The sequence below is a fragment of the Rutidosis leptorrhynchoides genome, chromosome 11, assembly GCF_046630445.1.
Source record: "Rutidosis leptorrhynchoides isolate AG116_Rl617_1_P2 chromosome 11, CSIRO_AGI_Rlap_v1, whole genome shotgun sequence".
In the NCBI taxonomy this organism is placed as follows: Eukaryota; Viridiplantae; Streptophyta; class Magnoliopsida; order Asterales; family Asteraceae; genus Rutidosis; species Rutidosis leptorrhynchoides.
The window spans coordinates 194,994,998-195,014,010 of NC_092343.1; the positions used below are offsets into that span (position 1 = coordinate 194,994,998).

General features: G+C 30.1%; 1 protein-coding gene across 1 annotated transcript; it reads left to right on the plus strand.

Moving 5' to 3' along the window:
- The first annotated feature begins 15,487 nt into the window (after positions 1-15,487).
- Positions 15,488-15,868, plus strand: LOC139875341 (uncharacterized mitochondrial protein AtMg00810-like). Its single transcript, XM_071862680.1, has one exon. The coding sequence runs from the start codon at positions 15,488-15,490 to the stop codon at positions 15,866-15,868; it is 381 nt and encodes a 126-aa protein (XP_071718781.1).
- Positions 15,869-19,013: the final 3,145 nt, after the last annotated feature.

Below are 19,013 nucleotides of genomic sequence, written 5' to 3' on the forward strand. Positions count from 1 at the left end.
TTGCACCATATTCTCCAAATTGATTACTCGAGCGCAAAGTTCGTTGACTTCTTCTATTATTCCGGGATGATTGTCGGTCGGAATGAGCGAATGAATAAGGTTTAGAATTTGGGATATCATATAATCATTGCGAGATATCCTGGAAATGAGGGTGAATATGGTATTTTGGACTGGTTTGTCGGTATGTGCTTCAGGTTCATCGCCATGAGGGAAATGTGGTGGATGGAAAGGATCGCCTTCTTCTCGTTTCCATTGATTAAGTCGACTACGAACTCAGCTCCAATTCATCCATAATTGATGATGGCTGATTGGTTGATCCATTCCGGTTACAATGCTTTCGGAGCTCGAGTGGAAATCTATATCGGAATAGCTGTCGTAATTCGAGGAATTTGAACTGGTTGCAAAATTCATCTTGCACGGTTAGATAAGGAATTTTCAATATGAAATGATTTTTAGATGTCGGATGATATTCTAATTACATAGAATACCTATCTATAGTACAGAAGATCCCGTAGATTATGGAGGAAATAAGGATACGTGTCAGACAAAGTTTACAGTAACTGATACACTAGGATATGAATTTATCTATACGCTATCTATCAAATAAGTGCAGGAAGTCGTGTCTAGACTTAGGAATGATAAGCAGGTAATTTTCCACTAGGAATGATAAGCAATACTTATAATATACAGCTAAGGTCGAAGTCCAGACTCACTAATGCATCTTAACAACTATCAGTTAGACACACTAATGTAAGACCTGGTTCGCTAAGACCACCGCTCTGATACCACCTGTGACGACCCGGAAATTTCCGACCAAATTTAAACTTAACCTTTATATGTTTCTGACACGATAAGCAGAATTTGTAATGTTGAATCTCAAAAAGTTTGGAACTACATTCATGTAATCAATTACCCTTTGACCATGTTCGACGATTCACGAACAATTATGTGTATATAGATATGTATATATAATATATAATATTAACTGAAAACATTAACAAAGTATTAGATATATGATACTTTACATAAACATATTTGTTTCGATATATTTATCGACAGAATTAAGAGATAATATCAAATGATTGAATTATCAGATACATTATGATATGATTACGGGCCTATGTTATGAGGTCCACTGTGATTTAAGAAATCTATTTTTTTAACAACTCATTACTTAACCAGTATGATAAAGATAACGATATTTATATTTTATTTTATTAAATATATATATATATATATATATATATATATATATATATATATATATATATATATATATATATATATATATATATATATATATATATATATATATATATATATATATATATATATATATATATATATATAACGATTTAAATTAATATTATATATATATTTTATACGCGTATTATACGTACATAGTTTTATACTTTTACTATACTTTAACTTTACCTTTACTTTACTTTTACTTTACTTTAACTTTAATAATTCATACTTTAATAATTCACTTTAATAATTCATACTTTAATAATTCACTTTAATAATTCATACTTTAATAATTCACTTTAATAATTCATACTTTAATAATTCACTTTAATAATTCATACTTTAATAATTCACTTTAATAATTCATACTTTAATAATTCACTTTAATAATTCATACTTTAATAATTCACTTTAATAATTCATACTTTAATAATTCACTTTAATAATTCATACTTTAATAATTCACTTTAATAATTCAAAAATCTATTATAAATAGAATTCAATAGGTTTCATTATTTCATAGAAACTTGAAAATATATTTCTCTAAACTCTCTCAATCGAATTACATATATATATTTACTTAGTATTATTTCAAGATATTATTAGTATACATAAAATACTACGTCGGAGTTATATTCAGACGATTTCAAAATAAGTTTTCAAACGGGATAGAGCTAAGGAAATTATGGGTTATAGCTAAGGAGGTTATGGGTATTGTTCGAGGGTATTGCTCGTGAGGTCAACCTAACGTTTATCATTTTCGTTGCGTCTACGTATTTTCCTGCAATATTGAATCACAATATTGATACGTGAGCATTCATATCTTATTTTTTTTATATTCATAGTGTATCCCTGACTAGTGCTCGAGTATATATGATTATGCATGTTTGTATGCTTAGTTTCGTCGTTAAATAGTTTATGATAAATCACGAATTTGATACATATGCTACTGAGATAAGGTATATGATATGCATGTCGTTAAAAAGCTAAAGAAAAATTAATAACTTTTCATTTAGAAATCGTGTGGGTTCGATGAACGGATTAAAAGATATGGCCAACTGAATTATTATTAATTTTAATATTATTATTAAAACTATTATTATAATTGTTATCAGTTGATGTTATTACTAAAATTATCTTTATTACTAAAAATTAATATTTTTATTGAAACTATCATTTTATTATTTGTATCATTATTATTATTATCAATATTATTTAATCAAATAAATATGCGTACAAAGATATTTTTACCACACGTAATATAATTACATTAATAATACATACCACTATATTTTTATGATATCAAGTGAATTTTATAAATTTTATTACTTGAGATATATAAAAGTATATTTTTATCATATATGAATTTAAATATAAATTTTTATTTATTAATAAATGACTTGTATTATTTAGTAAAATAAAATCTGATAAATATATTTAAATATATAAAACGACTATATATAAGTTATATAATAAACATGTATAGATTTTGGAAGTCATTTTGGGTCAAGTTGACTTTTGTTGACTTTTGCATGTCGGTCTCGAGCATTAGGATTGTGATACACTACGACTTGACCTAAATTGTTAGACAGATATTGACCAACATATAAATATATATATACTTAATATAGGTTCGTGAATCCGAGACAAACCCTGCACTTGTTCAGTTCCGTCATATACATAATTGCTACGAAATACAGTATTGTAAGTTTCATTACTCCCTTTTTATATATATTTTTGGGCTGAGAATACATGCGCTGTTTTATAAATGTTTTACGAAATAGGCACAAGTACTAAAACTAATTCTATGTGGGTTTAAACCAGAAATATACCCTTAGCTTGGTAACATTAAACTACTTGTCTATGTACGGTAGGGGCGAATCCTAAAGATAGATCTATTGGGCCTGACAAACCCCATCCTGACTATGGGATGCTTTAGTACTTCGAGGTTATTTTAAACACACCTGATCTGGTGTACTTCAGAGGGTAAAACATGAACGTTAAGGCTTGTTACTGGGTGCCTACAACTTATAAAATACTTTTATACACTTGCGAGTGTACATATATTTATAAACGGAAATCTTGTGGTCTATTAATATATTGAAATGATTGTTATGATAAACCTATGAACTCACCAACCTTTTGGTTGACACTTTAAAGCATGTTTATTCTCAGGTATTAAAGAAATCTTCCGCTGTGCATTAGCTCATTTTAAGGATATTACTTGGAGTCCTTCATGGCATATTTTGAAAGACGTTGCATTCGAGTCATTGAGTTCATCAAGATTATTATTAAACCAATTATAGTTGGATGTATTATGAAATGGTGTGCATGCCGTCAACTTTCGTTGTAAAGAAAGTTTGTCTTTTAAAAACGAATGCAATGTTTGTAAAATGTATCATATAGAGGTCAAATACCTCGCGATGTAATCAACTATTCTGAATCGTTTATAATATATATGAACGGGTCCTTTCAGTTGGTATCAGAGCGGTGGTCTTAGCGAACCAGTTCTGCATTAGTGTGTCTAACTGATAGTCGTTAGGATGCATTAGTGAGTCTGGACTTCGACCGTGTCTGCATTTCAAAAGTTTTGCTCATCATTCTTGTCGGAAATTACCTGCTTATCATTCTTAGTCTAGACACATCTTATTGCATTGATTGCATGAATAGTGTATAGACAAAATTGATATCTTAGCGTATCTGCTAATTCATATCTTAGCGTATCTGTTACTGTAAACTTTGCCTGACATATTCCGTAAATTCCTCCGTAATCTACGAAACCTTTTGCTCTATATAATTAGAATACCACCCGATAGCCGGAAAATCATTTCATATCTAAAAATTCTTTATTCAATCGTACGAAATGGAATTCGTCATTAGTTCAAGTCCCTCGGATTCCGAAATGGAATCCCACTCAAGTTCCGAAAGCAGTGTGACCGGAATGGATCAACCAATTAGTCATCATCTATTCTGGATGAATTGGGGATGGGTTCGTAGCCTCCTTAATCATTGGAGACAAGAAGAAGGTGATCCCTTCCATCCACCACATTGCCCTCTTGGCGAAGAACCTGAAGCACTTACCGGCGAACCTATCCGGAACACCATTTTCTCTCTTATTTCTAGAGTATCTCGTCACGATTACATACTACACCAAATTCTAGATTTTATTTATCGGCTCGTCCGAACCGACAATCACCCCAGTGTAATAGAAGAAGTCAACGAGCTTCGCGCTCGGGTAGTGGCTTTGGAGAATATGGTGCAAAGGTTACAAACACCAGCAGCAGCACTAGCAGCATAAACAGTACCACCATCAGCAACACCAACAGTACCATTACCACCACCAACAACAACCGCATCGTAAACCTCAACTTCACAATCTGTCCCATGAGCATCGACGTCATACGCCCTGTAGATACTAAGGAATACCACTACGATGAAGTATTGATTCATAACTTCATTGGGAAAACATTCTACGACGATTATGTAATTTCTAAAGTTTAGAAATTATCTATCCTAGCCTTAACCATAAATCAAGTGAGTTTAATTTAATATTAACTCATTAAATCTATATTACATCTGAAGAAATATACACATATATTTCCATAAAGACTGTAATAAAATTCTTTTGTACAAAATATTAATTGTGACATTTTTTTTTAACGGGTAGTTAATACCCGAGAGATATATAAATTCACAATTAATATGTTACATTCTTCGAATCTGATTCAGCAAATCATCCATTATACTCCCTACTTTCACAACAATATAGATTCTTTTATAGAAATCAAAACAACCATACTCATTCAAAATCTAATTACATATTCTGATTTTGAAATCTCAGAATTCGATTCAAGATATAACCGAAATCATCACTCTTAGATTCCTACATCTTTCAAAACTATACTTTGACTTCAAAACTGTCCTAGAACCTCATTTCTATTCATGGAACTCACAAAAATATTTGTATCATTCAAAATCTTAGAACATCATATGTATATTAACAATTACAATATGTGTTCAAACACTTCGAAATTCCTAAAGACATGCGAGATGATGATCCAACCACATATTACCCACTGTCATGCATCTGAAAAGCTCTCGAAACCAAAGCTATAGTTTAACACGTATCCGTGTCAGATCCTTTGATATTTATTACCAAATATAATTTTTCAATCTCTTTCCAAAATAGACAGTTTTGTCACAGCTCCAGCAAATCACCTTCATTTGTTTATACGAATAAACCTTATTATAACAATTACCCCTTCATCATTGTTACCGGGGAACCTTTCATATCTCGCCACATTAGCAGTAAACTTATCAACAACTTCATTAACCTTCGACTTAAGCCTCTCCGAAAAGCCACTATACTTATTCATTAAAACCTCATCATGTACTCACCTACATCCTGTAACAATAATTGTCACACCAACTACTGGGAATTAGCAATCAGTATTTTGAATTTCGCGACAATTTTACGTCAAAAGTTATACATATAACGTCTATCTCCTAGACTTACATACTTCGAATGTGAATTTTCTGAAAAACATCCCAAACTATGAACTAGTTCTCCGAAATTGGAAAAATGCTGATGAAGCAGCAAAAACTGTAAACGACTTTAACAGTCAAAAGTTTGATGATAAAGAATAGTATGGTGGTAAAGCTGAGAAAAAGAGAAGGTTTGAAACTGGAAAACGGATTGAGCAGACCATGAAGGAGGCTGTGGACAAAACAGAAAGACTAAACTTGCCTTAAAAGGATCCAAATGATTCAGTGTCTACTGAAATCGTTAGCAAACACCTTACTTCTTATTCTAAACCTTCACAGACAAATCTTCTTCATCATCCATATTATCTTATCTTTTATTATAATATCATCGATATTCCTGAAGATATTTTCACAACTATTCGTATTCGATATCTTTTATCTCTTCGCAATATCTGCGTTACAACATAAAAAGAAACTGTGTTAGTTTCTAAATTTAAAAAAAAAATTATGAATTTAAAATAGGAATGTTTTTGAAGTAGTGTTGGGAACTGAAGCATGAGTTAGTATAATATAATGACACTTGATCAACGTGATTATATTACAGTAAGTCATGCTGAGTTTCTAATGGAACGTGATGATTCACAGAACATACCGTCATCATGTACTGTTTACACGACTCTTACATTCTACCCAATTTTCAAACATATTAAGAACATATCATCTTGATAGCTCTATATTTTCGGATATTCTGGTAATTTGCCAAATCAAGATCGTGCCATTACGATTTTCTTCTTGGAACATTAACTACGTTCATCCAAAAATTCATATCTACGAATTCTGGACTATTATCCGCTTGACTTAAGATCGGGAAGAGAAAACGAAAGCATGAAGCTCCGAAATATAATGGAGAATATAAAGCCCGATAACAACCCCGAAATTACAAACCGTGTATATAAATGCGTATAGCAATATAAAGATACGGGAGAATGAAAAACACAATAACCCCAAGGTAATGGTAGAAGAAAATAACTTCCTCCGGTGGTAGATGAAAAAGAAGAATGACAGATATGAAAGTTAAAAGTATATCAAGAATCAATACTGGATGAAGCATATTAACGAATGCTTTAAAGTATGAATTGGGGAGAAAGACTAGAAGGTGTGAGCTGTGGAAATAAAGAAACGAAGGGGGTGGAATTATAGTAAAATATCAGACGGAGAAATCGAGACAGATTATCGCATTTAATCAAAGAAGATCCTGATTTCCTTAATCGCCGAAGAACCAAATCTTATTGCAAAGATTTTATTTAAATCCCATGAATTCCGGAAATCAATCATAACTACGTCATCGGTTAAAACGAACATACGTTTACTCATTTCACTCTCTTGCGATAGCTTCACTTATACTCTTCGCGTAATCAAATTGTTTTATCTATATTACTCAATGATGATAAAACTCTATTTATCAACTCATATTCATCATGAAAACATTTTTATAGTTAGCCATGACGACCTCGATCGAATTTCGGGACGAAATTTCTTTAACGGGTAGGTACTGTGACGACCCGGAAATTTCCGACCAAATTTAAACTTAACCTTTATATGTTTCTGACACGATAAGCAGAATTTGTAATGTTGAATCTCAAAAAGTTTGGAACTACATTCATGTAATCAATTACCCTTTGACCATGTTCGACGATTCACGAACAATTATGTGTATATAGATATGTATATATAATATATAATATTAACTGAAAACATTAACAAAGTATTAGATATATGATACTTTACATAAACATATTTGTTTCGATATATTTATCGACAGAATTAAGAGATAATATCAAATGATTGAATTATCAGATACATTATGATATGATTACGGGCCTATGTTATGAGGTCCACTGTGATTTAAGAAATCTATTTTTTTAACAACTCATTACTTAACCAGTATGATAAAGATAACGATATTTATATTTTATTTTATTAAATATATATATATATATATATATATATATATATATATATATATATATATATATATATATATATATATATATATATATATAACGATTTAAATTAATATTATATATATATTTTATACGCGTATTATACGTACATAGTTTTATACTTTTACTATACTTTAACTTTACCTTTACTTTACTTTTACTTTACTTTAACTTTAATAATTCATACTTTAATAATTCACTTTAATAATTCATACTTTAATAATTCACTTTAATAATTCATACTTTAATAATTCACTTTAATAATTCATACTTTAATAATTCACTTTAATAATTCATACTTTAATAATTCACTTTAATAATTCATACTTTAATAATTCACTTTAATAATTCATACTTTAATAATTCACTTTAATAATTCATACTTTAATAATTCACTTTAATAATTCATACTTTAATAATTCACTTTAATAATTCAAAAATCTATTATAAATAGAATTCAATAGGTTTCATTATTTCATAGAAACTTGAAAATATATTTCTCTAAACTCTCTCAATCGAATTACATATATATATTTACTTAGTATTATTTCAAGATATTATTAGTATACATAAAATACTACGTCGGAGTTATATTCAGACGATTTCAAAATAAGTTTTCAAACGGGATAGAGCTAAGGAAATTATGGGTTATAGCTAAGGAGGTTATGGGTATTGTTCGAGGGTATTGCTCGTGAGGTCAACCTAACGTTTATCATTTTCGTTGCGTCTACGTATTTTCCTGCAATATTGAATCACAATATTGATACGTGAGCATTCATATCTTATTTTTTTTATATTCATAGTGTATCCCTGACTAGTGCTCGAGTATATATGATTATGCATGTTTGTATGCTTAGTTTCGTCGTTAAATAGTTTATGATAAATCACGAATTTGATACATATGCTACTGAGATAAGGTATATGATATGCATGTCGTTAAAAAGCTAAAGAAAAATTAATAACTTTTCATTTAGAAATCGTGTGGGTTCGATGAACGGATTAAAAGATATGGCCAACTGAATTATTATTAATTTTAATATTATTATTAAAACTATTATTATAATTGTTATCAGTTGATGTTATTACTAAAATTATCTTTATTACTAAAAATTAATATTTTTATTGAAACTATCATTTTATTATTTGTATCATTATTATTATTATCAATATTATTTAATCAAATAAATATGCGTACAAAGATATTTTTACCACACGTAATATAATTACATTAATAATACATACCACTATATTTTTATGATATCAAGTGAATTTTATAAATTTTATTACTTGAGATATATAAAAGTATATTTTTATCATATATGAATTTAAATATAAATTTTTATTTATTAATAAATGACTTGTATTATTTAGTAAAATAAAATCTGATAAATATATTTAAATATATAAAACGACTATATATAAGTTATATAATAAACATGTATAGATTTTGGAAGTCATTTTGGGTCAAGTTGACTTTTGTTGACTTTTGCATGTCGGTCTCGAGCATTAGGATTGTGATACACTACGACTTGACCTAAATTGTTAGACAGATATTGACCAACATATAAATATATATATACTTAATATAGGTTCGTGAATCCGAGACAAACCCTGCACTTGTTCAGTTCCGTCATATACATAATTGCTACGAAATACAGTATTGTAAGTTTCATTACTCCCTTTTTATATATATTTTTGGGCTGAGAATACATGCGCTGTTTTATAAATGTTTTACGAAATAGGCACAAGTACTAAAACTAATTCTATGTGGGTTTAAACCAGAAATATACCCTTAGCTTGGTAACATTAAACTACTTGTCTATGTACGGTAGGGGCGAATCCTAAAGATAGATCTATTGGGCCTGACAAACCCCATCCTGACTATGGGATGCTTTAGTACTTCGAGGTTATTTTAAACACACCTGATCTGGTGTACTTCAGAGGGTAAAACATGAACGTTAAGGCTTGTTACTGGGTGCCTACAACTTATAAAATACTTTTATACACTTGCGAGTGTACATATATTTATAAACGGAAATCTTGTGGTCTATTAATATATTGAAATGATTGTTATGATAAACCTATGAACTCACCAACCTTTTGGTTGACACTTTAAAGCATGTTTATTCTCAGGTATTAAAGAAATCTTCCGCTGTGCATTAGCTCATTTTAAGGATATTACTTGGAGTCCTTCATGGCATATTTTGAAAGACGTTGCATTCGAGTCATTGAGTTCATCAAGATTATTATTAAACCAATTATAGTTGGATGTATTATGAAATGGTGTGCATGCCGTCAACTTTCGTTGTAAAGAAAGTTTGTCTTTTAAAAACGAATGCAATGTTTGTAAAATGTATCATATAGAGGTCAAATACCTCGCGATGTAATCAACTATTCTGAATCGTTTATAATATATATGAACGGGTCCTTTCACCACCTGTGATAACCCGTCCTAATCCTCCTAGATGAAGTCTTCAACATTTGGTTCCATTGCGAGGTACTGACTTAAATATTCCATGAATGACTCCATGTAATATGAGCAAATGCACAGCGGAAGATTTCTTTCATACCTGAGAATAAACATGCTTAAAAGTGTCAACCAAAAGGTTGGTGAGTTCATAGGTTTATCATAACAATCATTTCAATATATTAATGGACCACAAGATTTCCGTTTATAAATATATGTACACTCGCAAGTGTATAAAAGTATTCTATAAGTTGTTGAGCGCTTCGGTAACCATACTTAACAATTAATGTTGCATATTCCCTTTATTATGAAATCTCCCTACACTGTACCAAGTGTAGTAAAAATGAAGTACTATGCAACCGTTTACGATACTAGAGCGACTAGATCGGTTGGGGTGGTCAAACCCGATAGATCTATCAATAGTATTCGCGCTTACATGTTCTTCCAACATGTAAATATTAGTTACCAAGCTATTAGGGAAGATATGCAAAGTGGTACAACTCAACGTAGAACATATTTAAAGTACTTGTGTCTATTTCGTCAAACATAAAAGCAGCGCATGTATTCTCAGCCCAAAAATATATATTGCAAAAGCAATTAAAAAGGGAGCAAATGAAACTCACCATACTGTATTTTGTAGTAAAAATACATATGACGTCATTGAATAAGTGTAGGGTTGGTCTCGGATTCACGAACCTATATCATGTATATATATTAACACATATTATGGTAATCGAACAAATTTATGTATTATTAGTGATATAGTTGTTATTTTAATGTTTCATTAATAACTTAATTAGATATATTTATTTTTATATACATTAAATAGATAACTAGTATTTATTACAAAAATCTCAATATAGTTATGTTTTATGTTAATAATATATTTTTATATAGAAAAATCTTTATTTGATATATTAGTAATACTAATAGTAATAATGATAAAAATAATACTAATTATGATAATAATCATGATAAAACAAGATAATTTTGATAAGAATGTTAGTTTTAATAATAATACTAATTTTAATAAAAATGATAAATTTAAAAATAATGATACTTTTAGTAGTAGTAGTAGTAATAATAATAATAATAATAATAATAATAATAATAATAATAATAATAATAATAATAATAATAAAAATAATAATAATAATAATAATAATAATAATAATAATAATAATAATACTAATATTTAATGATAATACCAACAATAATATTAATAATAATAACAATAGTAATGATAATAATCCTAATGCTCTTTTTAATGATAATAATAATAATAATAATAATAATAATAATAATAATAATAATAATAATAATAATAATAATAATAATAATAATAATAATAATAATAATAATAATAATAATAATAATAATAATAATATTAATAATAATAATAATAATAATAATAGTTATGAGTAATATGTAAACTACCTCAAAGCAATGAGCTTTAAAAAAATATATATATGCCTCCACCAAGGATTGAACCTAAGACCTCTTGCTAACTGAACAACGTCCCAAACCATCCATATGCCTTTTGTTTTTCTGATCTAACTCCTAGCTTATTTCTATTTAACCTTAATCAGTAGCCTGCTTACATATTGGGTCACAACCCAACAAACGTGATCGAATCTCGGCCCAACATACATCCCCAGAACGCAGCCCAACAAGGAGGAACATAGTGGCCCAATAGTAATTTGATGTGTTGTTAGTTAAATAAAAAATAAAAGAAACTGCTACAAGCAAGAATTGAACTCAGGACCTCCCGATAATCAGAAACACCCCTAACCATCTAGTCTACTACGCTTTTCTGTTATAAGGACCATTTTAATTAGTTTTATATCAAATATCAGTTTCTTCATCTTCTTCAATTCAAAACCAAAATCGAACCAAGGAACCTTAAATACTAATAATAACGAATTTAATACTTATAAATATAAACTAAAGATGTTCTTGGTTATAAATGAAAAAAAAAGTTAAAAAAAATATATGGTTGCTGCCATTCGCGACTGCCTCAAAAAAAATTGATTTTCAGTTTCGATTATGTAATAGATAGAGATTATAACACGATAAATTTTTCTAATCATATATAGAAACTATTGGAATCGTCAATCGGACTTGAAACATCAAAACAAGCTCGAATTTTTACCAAGAACATATAGTTTGACTTTTTGTTCATAAGTTTTAACTCGAAAATTCATACTCGATTGGAAGAGTTAAAATCTGAAATTTTGCAGATAGGTCATCTATATGAATCCTAACACATCTGCATTCTTAGATTTTTAAAATTGATTTGAATTTGAGATATCACTTAAAAGTGATGGTGACAGAGGGTAATGGTTTTGTAAAAAAAAAAATATTTGTTTTACTTCTGAATTGGTTGCAATACGCGTATTATATAAACAATAAAGATGATGTTATTCAATAATTAAAGCAGTATACTCAATTGTTAGTTAATGTAGGTGGTAGATAAGGAAAATCGAATGCAGAGAAAATAGAATCTGTCAGATGTTGAAGGTTTATTTGTCTATTTTATTTTATTTAATTAATTAATTTAAATGTGTATGTATATATATATATATATATATATATATATATATATATATATATATATATATATATATATATATATATATATACATGTCATTTGTTTTGTGGAAAAGTCAAGAGATACATTAATCAGAGACAAGTCAAATGGGTTTATTGGTTGTGATGGTTACAAGTCTCTATCTCATATATATTTTAAATATATAGGTAAAGGTAAGTAGATAGTGGACGGTTAAAACAAGAAGGAAAACAGTAACGCATAGTATTCTTTTCAATCATCTATGCTTAATCGGGTACCAACAGAATATTAATAATATATGATAACAATACAAACGTGTACAAGAAATAGTGCAACCTCTCAATTCCAGCGACAGTTTTCACGGACTGTGTATCATGCACTATTTGAAATCAGTGGCGGATCAAAGTCTTCGGAAAGATCCCAAATTTTTAGATTAACTATATTTATTTATTTTGGTCATTATGGTATAAAATTCAATCATAAATTATTAAATAAAAATTACATTAAATATTTACTCTCAATCCCTAAGTAAAATATAAATTTTTTTAAAATTAAATAAATAGTTCCTAATTATATTTTTAATAAGTCTATAGTTTATGAAATTTATTTTCGGATCAACGTTTATTTTAAAATCATATAAGTTTGAATTCATCTTGTTTAATATCAATCGGAACATCAAACGAGTATTATAATCATTAAATATTTATTTTTAATATACTTTATATATATGTATTTATTTTAGTAATAATATTATATTTTATTTTTATTTTACATAATTAACTAGAGCACATAGTATTTTAAATTTAGACTTCAAATATATACATATCTATATATATTGAAATATATATTTATCTATTTACAATTTAGTTGTTCGTGAATCGTCGCGAACAGTCGAAGGTCAATTGAACAGTTCAAACTTTTGAGATTCAGTTTAACAGACTTTGTTTATCGTGTCTAAACCATATAAAGATTAAGTTTAAATTTGGTCGAAAATTTTCGGATCGTCACACCTCCCGTATTACTGAAAACATCATTACCAACAGACTTTTCATTGAAAAAATTCAGAAGCTTAAAAATTTGATCCTTAATCAATGAAACATCACTAGGACTACGTCCTTTAGCATCAACACAACATATTATTCGAATCAAGTTTTCAATTATTGAGAAAAATTATTCCTCCCCTTACTAACCAAAAGGATAACCAACAATGTCATAATACCTTTCAATTGTGTGTCCTAATTTACCACATTTAGTACATTTGGAATTTGGATTTGGACCTCTTCCTATAACCCTTTTATTGTCAAAATTCTTTGAAACTAGAAAAGCAGATGTTTGAGAAGAACCTCTATGAGATTCTTTCCTAGACACAGTAGCAAAAGCACTTTTGACAGATGGAAGAGAGTTAATTAACCAAATATTGCTTCTTATAGATGAGAATGATTCTTGGAATCCCATTAAAAATTGCATACGTTTAATAAGATCATTATGAGCTTTAAAACCTTCACTAGCATGGCACACACAATCAGGTAGTTTGACATGAGCATTAAACATTTTCTACAAAGCATTCAACTTATGATAATAATTAGTAACTTTTAGACATATAAGTCAATGGACTTTAGGGTTCAGATTTAACTTAGGGTCCAAGTTATATTGACCCCATATATTTGATGTAATACATTGTATGATACATACAATAACAATACAATTTTCTGGAATTATATAGTATCACATCTAAGTTAACCATTCTTTTTCGTTTTTTTTCCTGGATGGCAAACTATTAGACAACAACCGCTAGCAATATTTTTCAGATCTAGTCTTCGTTACACGAAATTACACAACACCTCCTACAACAAAAGATTCGAAATATAATTCTGGCCAAGCCCTAAAAAATTCAGCCCCGAACGACCACCGAATCTCTACTACGCATCGCCACCACTGTTCACCGAAAACTTACTGTTTTTCCAGAATTCTTCAAAATTTCGACGCATTTGATTACACCGCAGATACCTTCTAACTCCTCTTAAAATTCTGACCAACACTTCTTTTTTAATTATCGATTGCCGACCGCCGTTATAGATCGAGATTTGTTGCTAAAGGCTTTCGGCAACAACCAGGGATTGATTTTCAAGGGACATTTAGCCTCATTGTTAAATTAACAACTATAAGGTTTGTTCTCTCTCTCTCTCTCTCATGATTACTCAAAAGTGCCCGCTCAGACAACTTGATGTACAAAATGAGTTTCTCCATGGCAATCTTAAGGAAACAGTCTATATGAAACAACTTTCGGTTTTTATTGACCCACAACGTTCAGATCATTCTTGTCTATTTCATAAGTCTATTTCTAGTGTTAAACAATCTCTATAAGCATGGTTTCAATGACTCTCCAAGTATCTTCACGATCTAGGCTTTACAGACTAAAAAACGGATCCATCTCTTTTTATCTACTCCTATTATGGCACTGTCATGTACATTCTTGTTTATATGGATGATTTCATTATTACTGGAAACAATCCTGATACTATTGAGCGGCTTATTCGCCATCTTGGATCTACTTTTGCATTAAAAGATCTTGGCTCCCTTAACTATTTTCTAAATGTTGAAATTGTTCCATTCGATTCTAATATTATCATTTCTGAATGAAAGTACATAATGAAATTTTTTACAATGGGTTGGCTTCTCTGACTGTAAATCTATCCCAAATCTATGCCCACTCCGATGGCTACATCTAGCCCCCATCTGGTTGACAGTTCTATGTTCTTGAATCCAGTTAAACATCGACAAGTTGTTGGTGCACTTCAATATGTTACTCTTTCTCAGCTAGACATCACCTATGTAGTCAACAAAGTTTGTCAATTTATGCATGCCCCAACTGAGCACCATTGGTATGTGGTTAAAATAATATTACGTTATCTTCATGGTACACTTAATCATGGTATGCTTATACGTCGAGCCTCTGAAACTACTCTTCGGGCATTTATGGATAGTCATTGGAAATGTACTTCATCCACAAAACTATCATCTCTTGAAGCATTCTCTAATGCTGATTGGGCTGGATGTTTAGATGACAGGATATCAATGGGGGGATATGTCATATAATTAGGCTCTAATCTTATCTAATGGACCGCTCATAAATAACGCACTAGTTTATGTTCTTCCACTGAATCAGAATACAAAGCCGTTAATGATACAGTTGCGGAGCTTACATGGCTTCAAGATCTTCTTTGTAAACTTGGCATTCACACATCTTCACCAATTATACTATGGTGTTATAATCTAGGTGCGACCTCCTTATCAGTCAATCCCGTTTTTCATGCACGAACAAAACACGTAGAATTTTACTTTCACTTTGTTCGTGAAAATGGTTGCTCGAGGATTTTCACGAGTACAGTTCATATCTACAGATGACCAAATTTCATGTATCTTTACAAAGCTATCAGCTACTCATAGATTTCTATTTATGAGATCCAAGTTACTGGTCGTTCCTCGCCCTTAGCTTACGGAGCGTATTAGACATATAAGCCCATGGGCTTTAGGGTTTAGATTTAGCTTAGGCTCCAAGTTATATTGAGCCTATATATTCGATGTAATACATCATTTGATACATACAATAAACAATACAATTTCCTGGAATAATAGATAAAGAAGAATCATTCTAGATTAACATGTTTAATTTTGATGAAGATTAAATGTAATTGAACCATCAATTTTATCATATGTTTCTTTTAATTCATCTCAAACAGGTTTATCCAGTTTAGAAAACACTTTCCCAAAAAATAATACCTCTGATATTGAGTTTAAAATCCAAGACAAAATGATAGAATTACACATTTCCCAATGCATTCTAAGAACTTGATCATTTTCAATTATAATACAAGTACCATCTATAAAATCAACCTGGTTCTTAGTCTGCAGTGCCAACAACATAGATCTACTCCAAACATTGTAATTCTCTGTACCTTTTAGCTTAAGTGATATAAATGTAGTTCTACTTGTATCACTAGCATGAAGGTATAGAGCATCACCTAAATCAAGACTATTTACTTGAGTAGTCTTGAAATCACCAGTATCACCACTAACCATGATTCACAACAACAGAATAGAATAAAAAATTAAAAAACGTAAAATAAAGAGCAACAAAGTAGAAACCCTAAAGGATAGTTCAAGCAGTAATCAAGATAAGTGAGTTTTCATGAAACCCACTCCATGTCTTACATTAAATCCTCTCTTCTACATAGGAAATCGCTAGCACAATATAATAAATTAAAGAAGATAAAGAACAAGAAAAATCTCACAGATGCCCAGTTGAAAGCAAGAAGACAAGAACAACACCTTTCGTTCTGGAACAACTAAGAACATAAACACCTAGGGTTCTACTAGAACCCCCTAATTTGTGAAGCCGAAGTCGAGACGCTAGATCAGCCGACTAAAAAATTCCATGACCTCACCCAAATAAACAATCCGAACACCACTTCAACTTCTTCTTAACCAGGATCGTCAAGAAGAAACCCTAATTTGAAAACCCCCAAACGTGAGTCAAACAAACCTTATAAAAGAGGATTTCAGACAAGAACGTGGATGAATATCAAACGATCCTCTCTGATTCAATAACAACAACACTCAATCTCGCGGTTGCGAGGTATGGTGGCCTCTCTAATACCATGTACAAATTATACATATATTATTAGATAACACGAACAATAGAAGAATTCGTTATTCAATCGATCCAAAGATAAAATAGTAACACTTCAACCACGATTACGATACAAATTAAGATGTTGTTTGTTTTTCAGTATGCAGATCTTATTATGTCTTATGTTTTCATGTCCGCAGATGTTTTAACTACAGACTGTTTTTTTCGGAAGACATAAGACAAAATAATTTCTTATTCTGTCTACAACCTCGCAGACTTAGAAATATGCTTCTAAGTGTTGAAGACATGATTAAACTATTTTACAGATTTAAAAAACAAGAGTCTTCACTAATCAACATAGAGACCTTTAGGCCACATCTTTTTTATAGACATTGTCCGCAGATCTTCAGACAAAAACATCTCAAAGGTAATGCGGTTGTTTGATAATGAATGCAGTTGTGAAAATTGAGTATTCATATCACTACAAAATAATGTTTAATTTTTGACACTTTTTTTGACATTTTCGTCAATAACTTTACATGTTTTTGACACATATAAGTGACAATTTTTTGAAACTAAAAAGCATCAAAAAGGAATACCCAATGACATTTAAAAATGTCAAAAAGTTAATAACACTTCAAATTTTTGACACCATATTTTCTGACGTTCAAAGTTTTTGATGTTGGTGATTTTAGTGTCATCCAACATTCATTTTAGTTATATGGGATTTACTTGAATGCAAGAGTTAGCTTGTTATACTTAATAACAGGTTCAGAGAGTGTGGAGTACACGCTTGTAAGAGTTGGCTAGTAACTGTCGCGTAAATTGCGGGTGTCAAGGGGGCCGTGCCCCCTGGAATGGTCTAAGGGGCAGCGAGTCTGGAGGGGTCCAAGGGGCAGCGCCTCAAACCTCAACCGAAAAGGCACTATCCTTTATATTAAAAAGTTGCCTTGCAATAGAATTTTCCGCCAAAACGTATGACTTTTCATCAACCGATTTTCTCGCCAAAATTGAAGAGTTGCATCCCTTCGCTTTAACTGGCAAAATAATTAATGTATAGATTCATTTTTGGTAGAATCGGCACACACACATTTTCCCTGATACTTTGATTTTGAATTTTTCTTTCCTGAAATCAAAATCCATTATTGTACGTCTTATCCTAATTAAGATTTCGTGTTAATTCGAGGCTTGTTTGGGACGAAATACTTAATTAAAATAGTGTTTTCACAATTCATGAACAATCCAGATAACTAAATCCATACTCAATTCTAACATTTGACACCATAGTCTTCTACGGTTCGGACTTATATTGACATTTATAAGTACGAAAAACTCATTTATAAAATGTTAAAAACTACAAGATTAGTGGATCGTTTAAACTCATTCTTTGTGTAACCCCTTATATCATATCTTCAAGTATTAGTAGATTGTGTAAGATATATCTTCAATGTGAAAACTGTTAGACTATATTATTATAATAGCCTATGTATTATGCTGGTTGGGCTTAGCCCATTACACTTTGTTAGGGTATTTGGCTATATATATGGCCTCATTCTTGTACTCATGGATACACAAATAATATATCCATCAATTACTTTACTTAACATGGTA